The sequence below is a fragment of the Mirounga leonina genome, unplaced genomic scaffold (genome assembly GCF_011800145.1).
Source record: "Mirounga leonina isolate KUSES-001 unplaced genomic scaffold, KU_Mleo_1.0 Mir_173, whole genome shotgun sequence".
Taxonomy (NCBI): domain Eukaryota; kingdom Metazoa; phylum Chordata; class Mammalia; order Carnivora; family Phocidae; genus Mirounga; species Mirounga leonina.
The window spans coordinates 74,641,934-74,651,303 of NW_023270447.1; the positions used below are offsets into that span (position 1 = coordinate 74,641,934).

The window sequence follows — 9,370 nt, forward strand, 5'->3', positions numbered from 1 at the left end:
GGTGCTGCAAGCTCTTCCATGAATCTGGGAAAGGCAGGAAGCTGTTTGTACATGTAACTAACCACTCAGATCCTTGGCTCTTCCAGCCTGAATCCTGTTGCTTCATCTTCTGTTCTGGGCATATATTATGCAGGATTCTTTGCTTAAGCTATAGAAACCCTTTCAGGAGGATTTAGGAAAAGTAAGTCCATTTCGGGGTACCTGGGTGGCTCAGTCATTAAGCGTCTGCCTTCGGCTCAGGTCATGATCCCAGAGTCCTGGGATCGAGCCCTGCATCGGGCTCCCTCCTCCGCGGGAAGCCTGTTTCTCCCTCTCCCACTCCCCCTGCTTGTGTTCCCTCTCTCGCTGTGTCTCTCTGTCAAATAAATAAAATCTTTAAAAAAAAAAAAAAAGAAAGAAAAGTAAGTCTGTTTAAGAATTATTGAGGAAACTCCCAGAATGTCTGGAAAGGCTGCAGAGGCAGGCCTGGAGAACAGGCTGGAACAGGGGGAGCTGGGAGCCCACCACACGCCTCAGGACCAGCCCCGAGAGGATTCTGCCACCTCCTCTGAACTGTTTGAAATGTTTACTTTCTCTCCTCTGCTGCCCTGGAAGCTGATGTGGCATCATGTGCAGAGTGGAGTCTCCACGGACCTGCCACTTCAGGGCCACTGACTTCTGATCCTGTCTGGATGGGGGTATCCAATTGGCCCAGTCGATGCCATATGTCTGCATCATGTGCTGGGAGAGGGAGGTCGGAATTAAGTGTGTGGCCATTGTGCCTTTTATTTTTATTATTTTTTTAAAGATTTTATTTTTTTTTGGCTTTTATAGTGGGAGGTGCCTTCTGCCTCCCTCTAGACTCATGTGGGGGGAAGCTCCACAAACTGGGCATCCAGAAAACCCAACAGATGTCTGCACAGGAAACAAAAATGAGTAGACAGGGGTCCCTGTCCTTGAGACACTCCCAGACATGCAGGAGTCAGTTAATGTGGGAAGATCATTATGATAGGAAGTGAAGGCGGCCACAGTGGAGGTGATCAGCAGCCAGCGGTGGGGCTGGCAGAGAAACACCGATAACATGGCCCTGGCCCATGTCGGAGAGTCCAAGATGTCCCTGTGTGCTCCAGGCCACCTAGATGGAATAGCTGGGTGGAGTCTGGTGACTAGTTGGGGCTGTCACACTGGGCCAGACACTGTGTGACACAGACACACACCGACTGGGCAGAATTCGAGTCTCCAGAAATGATGCACCTTTTCTTGCTCACAGAAGTAACGAAATTGCTTGGCCTAAAAAGCTGCTTCCTGGGGCGCCTGGGTGGCTCAGTCGTTAAGCGTCTGCCTTCGGCTCAGGTCATGATCCCGGAGTCCTGGGATCGAGCCCCGCATCAGGCTCCCCGCTCGGCGGGAGGCCTGCCTCTCCCCCCTCCACTCCCCCTGCCTGTGCTCCTCTCTCACTGTGTCTCTCTCTGTCAAATAAATAAATAAAATCTTAAAAAAAAAAAATTAAAAAAATAATAATAATAAATAAAAATAAGAGTACTTTGGGCGCCTGGGTGGCTCAGTCATTGAGCGTCTGCCTTCGGCTCAGGTCATGATCCCAGGGTCCTGGGATCGAGCCCCGCATCGGGCTCCCTGCTCGGCGGGAAGCCTGCTTCTCCCTCTCCCACTCCCCCTGCTTGTGTTCCCTCTCTCGCTGTGTCTCTCTCTGTCAAATAAATAAATAAATTCTTAAAAAAAAAAAAAAAGCTGCTTCCTGGCTAATGGAGCTTCTCTTTTGATATCTCGTCATGCCCTACAAGCATTTTGCAATGTCCTTGAAGTACCCCTTGTCCCTGCTGGGGTCTCAACGCTGTATCTGGATTAGAGAAAGGGATTCTCAGGATAGGCAGACCAGAGTTGGGACGAGAAAGAGGAAGGTGTATTTGCTGCCTCGTGGGCTTCTGCTCTGTGAGACCAGATTCTTACTCTCTTCTCTGCTTCACCCCATGTCCTTCTGTGTTGCCTGCTCTGTGTCTGTGCCCGTTCCTGTCCCCGCGTCACCATCACTGTCTTTGCTGTCATCATCCCTGCCTGTCTCTATCTCGGCTGCGCCCCCATCTCCAGAGGGACCCCAGCTCCAGCCTTTCAGCCCTGCTCTGTCCCTCTTGGACTCAGCCATCTGGGTTCTCTGAGAACCAGACACAGCAACCCCCATCCCACCCCACCTCCACACACTGACATTCCAGTAGCCCTGGTTCATGGTGGTCCAAAATCAGCACATTGTCCTGTGGAGTTGTCACAGGTGGGTTAGGGCTGGTGGGCGGCTCCCTCTCATCAGGCCTTGCAGGGCTCCCTGCCTGCCTGTCTATCCCCTTCTTCCTATTTGAAGTGGCAACTTCAAATGTAACACCTTCCTGTCATCTCTCACACTCACTGGGGCCCCAGCCACAGCGGCTGCCCGCCTGCCCACCTCTTTGCATCCTCCAGAGGTAAGCTGTGCAGAGCCCGGTGAAGAGCCTCATGCAGGCAGGTGAAGGGCCTCTGCTGGGCAGGGCTGGGAGGAGTCAGGGAAGAGAAAAAGGAGACCGGGTGTTGCAAGGCCAAGATGCTTGAGTGAATGTGCTAGGGCCCCAGGGGCGCTTGAGAAGGAGAGACGCATGGCTCCTGAGGAGAACAGGAACCTTGGGGCACTTGGTTGAGCTGAGGTGGTCCCTGTGTTGTGCGGCTTTCAGTGAAAGAAGGCGGAGAAGCGAGATGCTAACTGAGCAGACAGCAGAGGAATCAGGGCATCTTCCCGTCAGGCAAATCAGGGGACCCGGAGGGTTCTTGGCCTAGTCTCTCAGACTGTCCCTGGTGAGAGAGCTGAGCCTGGGCAGTCTGGGAGGCAGAACCCTAGGGCTTCCTCAGCTGCCCAGAAAAGCTGTGTGGATGATCGAGGGTGCAGGGGCACCCCTTGATGGGTGGGCTGTGGTTGGCAGAGTCAAGGAGGCAGAAGTCCCTCCCAGCATGGAAGGGAGCAGCTTCTCAATTCCTGGTGTCCTCCAGGAAATCTGGAATGTTCCTTCAGGTCTCTGAGTTCACTTAGAAGTAACCTCCATGAGAACCTTCCTCTCTCTCCTCTTCCCTAGGGATGACTCCATTCAATCCTCTTCTGCCACCTACCCAGAGAGCATCACTGGCCTCTAAATGTCAGTACTGAGTCCTTACACATCAGCCTGTCCAGCCCTCATGTTTTGCAGATAGGGTAACTGAGGCCAGGAGGGGCAGTGACTGGCTCAAGGTCACATGATGGTTTAGTGGAAGGGCCAGCTCTAGAAGCCAGGCTCCTATTTGGAGGTCCTTCACTGCTCACCGGTGACTGACCTGTCTTCCCAGGTAGTAGGGGCATGAAGGGGGAATCTGCTCCAGACTTGAATTGTTGCCACAAGGCTAAGGCTCTGAGGAGTACAGGGGGCTTCCTGTCCTGCAGCCTGGACTTCCAGCTCTGCCAAGGTGACCAGGTAAGGAGGGATCCCAGCCCCATCTTTGAGGTCAGCCCGATTATGGAAGGGAGAAGATGTCAGGATGAAGTGGGGGAAAATATTTAGGGACCAGATTCCCATTGTCCCTTGGTCCTGAGCATCCCTATCCCACCCAGCACTTTGTGGGGATGTGCCCTTGAGGTGCCAGAGACCCTCTCTCATGCCCCAGGGGTCAGAGTCCTCCTGTGGGGCATCAGAAGGGATAGGGCCTGTAGGACGCCTTGGCTCCATGACCATGGCCTGGGCCTTAGCGGGAGGGGAACCCAGGGCTATCTTGGGGGGCTTATAGTCTTTGATGAGGATTTTCTCCGAGTTCATCTTGGCTCCATTCAAAACACAGTTGATGGTCTGAGACCCAGTGGGACCAGGGCAGTCAGGAAGGGAGGGTGGGTGAGGGGTTCTGGAGGGTAGGAGGAGGGCAATCCTGGGATGGGCATGAAAGTTCCTGAGGAAAGAAATTTGTGGCTGAGGGATGGGGAAGCCATTTGAGTGGCAGACGTGGAGGGCAGCTCTTAGCTTCTCCTCTCCTTTTGGAAATCAAACTGGAGCTAGGACCAACCCAGGGACACAGGTGCCCCAGCCTCCCACCCCCAAGCCCCTTGCCTCCTGCCCTCCAGGTCTTCTCAGCTTGGACGCCACCCTCCGACACAGTGGACGCCCGTGGCTCATCCCGTCCCAGCTGGCTGCACCCCTTGCCCCTGGCACCAGCCAGGTCTGCCTCGCTGGCCTGTCCCCAGGGCCTCGGCCTATATCTGCGCACCCTGCAGCCGACACCCCTGAGCACAGCCCCGCAGAGTCTCAGATGCGATGTCTTGAGCACAAGTAAGCCCAGGGCAGAGGGCTGCACCTGGACGGAGGCCGGAGGCGGGAGAGGACTCTTAGGTTCCAGGACAGGAAAGGGAAGGGACCAGTGCCACCGGTGAGAACAGAGCCTCACATTTTGGCCTGGAGTCCGGGCCTTGGTCCGGGGTGGGTGGGTGGGTGGGGTTTCAGGGTGAGCCCTGAGCCACAGGAGGTGGACAGGGGCTTTCTCGGGCAGGGAGATCTGGAGTAGGTGTAGCCAAAGTCCCGGGCATTGAAGATGGTGCTTTGGCTGCCTAGAATGTGTGAGTTGGAGGGGTCCTTATAAGATAGGGGTGCTGACTGGGAGCCAGCGAGCGGAGGGCGGAGTCCTGGTTCTGCTCTTTCTGGCTCTGCGACTTCGGCCACATCACTGAGGCCCGTTTCTTCTTCCAGGTGAGTAGGATCTGTTCTAGATTTGTTGCTTTGTAATGCACCGTTTCCTTACACACTTGTGGCCTCCTGGAGGGCGGGAACTATGTGGCCATGTCAGCACGGAGCGCAGAGTGAAGCGGTTCAGTGAGGTTGGCGGAGTGAATAAATGAGGATTCAAGCAGACAGTCTACTTTGTGGCATTTTTTTCTTTTTAGTATCTCAGTTTACGTCCCTCCTGGCTTATCTCCCCCCTCCCTGGCTGTTGCATCTCCACCTCCCTTGCTAGCTCTTCTCTACTTACCTCCTAAATATCCCCACGCTCTGAACTCAGTCCAGAGCCTTCTTCCCTCCCCTCCCCTGCTTTGGTCTCCTCTCTCCTCTGCTTTCCCTCCTCTCCTCTCTTGTCCACTTCAGGGAGCGTGGGCACGGTCTGATAGAACTTCCTGCAATCAGGGTCACCATCCATGCTTGTGCTCTTTGCTGCCATACCTACCGAGTCTTTTGAATGTGGCTAGTGTGAGTGAGGAGCTGAATTTTTTATTGTACTTATTTTAATTAATTGAAATGGGATCACATGTGTCAAGTGACCACCAATTTTGGACACAGCAGATCTAGCTCACCCTTAGGTGGTCTCATCAGGCAGGGCTCCTGGCACCGAAACATATGTCTTCAGCTTGGACGTCTCCTTTAAACTCCAAACCAACCAACCAAACAACCAACCAACCAAACTCCAAACCAATTCATCCAGCTGCCTACTTGACTTTTCCACCTGGGTGTCTAAAAAGCTTCTCAAATCATTTTCTCTCTCTAAAACTGTTGAGCGCTGCATAAACTCTAGCTGCTTTTGTCGGCAAGTGCAGACCAGGGAGGCTCAGAGAGGGACAACGCCTGCCCGGGTCATCCAGCAGGCTTGCAGGCTAGAGCACTCCCCCACCCCGAGCTAGCTAGCGGCCCAGTTCGATGGGGAGCAGAACTTTCCCCCAGGCTGCAGGGCCCTGACCAGTATTTCTTTTCCTGCGCAGAGCACCAGTCACCAGGGCTGCAGGCCGGCTCCACTGATGAGAAACTCACGGCCAAGTACCCTGCGAGCAGGGACAAGAGGGGAAGCCATCAGGAAAGAGCCGGCGAGGGGGCCCTCTGCCCATCGTTCTCTCCTCACAGTGGCTCTTCCCCAACCCCCTGCTCCTGCCCGCTGCCCACTCCCATCTCCAAAGAACTCCCATTCTGCCTCCACTCCTTCTATCCTGAGTATCCACTTCTGCCTCCACCTCACCTGTTCACCTATGGGGCCCTACCTTCTGTCCAATATCCCCTCATCTTCATGCTGCCCCCAGACCCTTCCTACCCCAACAAGGCTATGCCCAGCTTGCTGATGAGTGTCAATGAACCTGGGCACCCTACTGCTCAGAGGGAGACACTGTGTCCTTACCCAGGGGCCCCCCAAGCCTCTGGCCAAAGCCAACCTTCCCAGGCCCGGAGTCAAGGTCCTGGAGCTGCCAGGACCCACTCCCCAGGGCCAAAGAGCGCGGGCAGGGCGGCTCCAGCAAGGCGGGCGCCCACGGGCTCCCGGCCAGGCACCAAAGCTCTGCCTTACCCACTGAAGAAAGAGAACGGCAAGGTCCTGTATAAGTGCAACGTGTGCAGCAAGAGCTTCGGACAGCTCTCCAACCTCAAGGTATCTGCCTCCCGGGCTCCGCTGCTCCCCTCAGCATCCTTCCATGACCCCCTCCTACCCTGCTTCCAGAATCAAGGACTTGAAAGCTGGAACAACTCCTGGGCAACCCCTAGGCTGTGATCTGGGATGGTTCACTTGGCCCCTCACTGTCATGTTTGCAGAGAGGAGATGCAGGACAAGATGGCCACCAAAGTCCTCTCCACCCTAAGAGACTGTCTCTGAGGGCATCTCATTTCAGTCAAAAATGGGGAAACTGAAGGAAAGGTTTGCCCGAGGTCACTTTGGTTTCATGGTGAAGTTAGGCCTTGATGGTAGCCTCTCCGTGTCGAGTGCAAAGCCCTTTCCCAAACAACCATCTTTCTAGATCCCCGGTTAAGCCTCCTCTTCCTTATTTGTTTGAAGGTCCAGTGGGGGAGCGGGTAGATTTTAGTGAGTCTCGGTCACAGACCTGACAACGAGCCTTTTTCACGTGGGATCCTACAAAGCAGCATGTTGCTCTTGGTGTCACCATCCACACTGCCCAGCAGGAGCACCCGGGCCCATTGCTCTGTGTCAGCAAAGATGGGGATCTATGCACGTGTTGGCAACACTGAAGTTGAGGAAAAGTTATGGTTGTTGAGGAACGGCCCTTCGGGGTCCTCCAGGGTGTGAGTTCTTAAGCTTTAATGAGATTCAAACCTGGAGAGCTAGGAAACATGCAGATTCCTAGGTCCCTGCCCCAGAGATTTTGATTCAGCTGGTCTGGGGCAGGGCCTGAGAATTTGCATTTTTCACTTGCTCCCAGGTGGTGCTGATGCTGCTGGTCTGTGGACCACACTTTTTTTTAAAGATTATTTATTTTAGGGGGCACCTGGGTGGCTCAGTTGGTTAAGCGTCTGCCTTCGGCTCAAGTCATGATCCTGGGGTCCTGGGACGAAGCCCGGCATTGGGGGGGGTGTCCCTCTTCAGCAGGGAGCCTGCTTCTCCATCTCCTTCTACCTCTTCCCTCTGCTCATGCTTGTTCTCTCTCAAATAAATAAATGTGCGTTTTTTTTAAGATTATTTATTTTAGAGACAGAGTGAGAGAGAGCAGGGGGAAGGGGCAGAGGGAGAGGGAGAGAGAGTCCACGCCAACTCCGAGCTAAGCATGGAGCCCGACATGGGGCTTGATCACAACCCTGAGATCACAACCTGAGCTGAAGCCAAGAGTTGGTCGCTTAACCGACTGAGCCACCCAGGCGCCCCTGTGGACCACACTTTGCGCTGCACTGCTCAGGATATATATATGTGGGCCATCCCTTACCTAGCCTTCTGACCACTGTCACCTCCCCTCCCACGGGGCACCAGAAAGAGTGAGGGTAACTTGGAGGATGGAAGAGAGGCTCTGAGGGCAGGGATAGGGTAGCAAGGGGATTGAGAATCCTTGATGAGAAACAGGGGTCCTGTGGGATTGTGGGGAGAGATTTGGACAGGATCCCAGGCCCTGCTGGAGGGTTCTGGGCAGGTGGCAGCCTTTCTCCCACACCTGGCTCAGGTCCATCTGCGTGTGCACAGTGGGGAGCGCCCATTCCAGTGTGCCCTGTGCCAGAAGAGCTTCACCCAGCTCGCCCACCTGCAGAAGCACCACTTAGTGCATACTGGGGAGCGGCCCCATGAATGCCTGGTGAGAGCCTACTTCCCCTCCCCCGTACTCCTGCAGGCTGGTGAGTAGTTCCAGGCACCTGGACAGATGGCCCCTGTAGCCTCCATTCACCAATGCTCCTGAGCAAGTGCAGACAGGACTGGAGGCAAGGGTGGAGGCGGGGAGGGAGGTGGAGGGAGGTAAAAATGACCTGTCAGCCTGGAAGGGCCAGAATGTGAAACTGGAGGTCCCTCCCTAGGCCTGGGGTGAGGAACAGAGATGTATGTCTACGGGAGGAGAATAATAAAGCTGGGGAGTCCTGGAGAGTGGATACCCGTAACCTGCTTCCCAGGGTTGCTGGAGAAGTAAAGGGCCTCGCGTGTGCAAAGTACGCAAACACTACAGATAACACAGCTCGATGTTAGCTCCTTCTCTCTTTGAGTCTTGCTACATCCCTTGGGAGGTCAGAACAGCAGGAATTCTTTCCCCAGTTTACAGAGGCAGACGTGAAAGAAGCATCGCGGTTCTAAATCTGGGCTACTTGGGTTCAAATCCCAGTTCTCCCTCCAACTTGAGTGATCTTTGGCTGGTGGCTCTCCTCCTCTGAGCCTCTGCTTTCTCACTGTAATAGAGGAATTATACTAGGACTTAGCCCTGCTTCTCCAGGGTCTCGGGGAAGACTCTGTGAGACCAATTCCTGGCATGCGGCAGCTCCCAGTAAATGTTAATTATGCCCACGAAAGCTGTAGGCCCATGCTTAAGGGTCCTATGTGATGATCTCATCCAGTCCGTCACACCTCTGAGGTTAGGTATTAATGGTCACATGTTACCAATAAGGAGAACGAGGCTCGGGCAGGAGATGGTACCTATGCAAGTCACACAGGGAGTAAGAACCGGGATAGTAACCCAGGTCTCCGAGTCCCAGGGAGAAATCATCAGGGGAAATCTTCCGGGCCAGTGTTACAGGCAGGTGGGGGGGGTGAGGGGTGCCCAGCGTCGGGGGGTGGAGCAGAGATCCTGAGCCAGCCAGGTGGGCGGAGCTGACACCAGTGCCCATTCCCACCAGATGTGCCACAGACGCTTCGGCAACTCCAGCAACCTCAAGACCCACCTGTGCCTGCACTCGGGGGCCCGGCCCTTCTGGTGCAGTGTCTGTCCCCGGCGCTTCGCCCAGCGTGTTCACCTGAAGCTGCACGACCGCCTGCACGGCCTTGTGGCCTAGCTCACAGCCACCTGCCCCTGGCGTCTCTTGACTGCCTTGCCCGATGGCACCAGGAAGCCCTAGATCTTGTGGCGCTGCCATCAGAGAGGCAGACGGGCTGGGGTTTGGAAAAGGTCAAGGTGTCCTTGGCATCTGGGGGAAAGTATGGGCAGCCAGCCTGAGCCCTGGTGCCAGGA

At 55.0% G+C, this 9,370-nt stretch overlaps 1 protein-coding gene across 1 annotated transcript; it reads left to right on the plus strand.

Annotated features, from left to right (window-relative positions):
• The first annotated feature begins 2,426 nt into the window (after nt 1-2,426).
• Nucleotides 2,427-9,319, plus strand: ZNF683 (zinc finger protein 683). The gene is made up of 7 exons (XM_035020211.1): nt 2,427-2,450; nt 3,090-3,149; nt 3,337-3,461; nt 4,100-4,304; nt 5,720-6,372; nt 7,886-8,014; nt 9,039-9,319. Exons 2-7 carry the CDS (start codon nt 3,092-3,094, stop codon nt 9,192-9,194), a joined length of 1,326 nt encoding a protein of 441 aa, XP_034876102.1. The 5' UTR covers nt 2,427-2,450; nt 3,090-3,091; the 3' UTR covers nt 9,195-9,319.
• The last annotated feature ends 51 nt before the right edge of the window (nt 9,320-9,370 follow it).

What these genes read in the sequence shown, in the direction of transcription:
- ZNF683 (XM_035020211.1), top strand. Translation starts at nt 3,092, where the DNA reads ATGACTCCATTCAATCCTCTTCTGCCACCTACCCAGAGAGCATCACTG. An exon ending in AGCATCACTGGCCTCTAAAT is followed by an intron (nt 3,150 to 3,336) that starts GTCAGTACTGAG and finishes CTGTCTTCCCAG; the next exon opens with GTAGTAGGGGCATGAAGGGG. An exon ending in GACAGCTCTCCAACCTCAAG is followed by an intron (nt 6,373 to 7,885) that starts GTATCTGCCTCC and finishes CACCTGGCTCAG; the next exon opens with GTCCATCTGCGTGTGCACAG.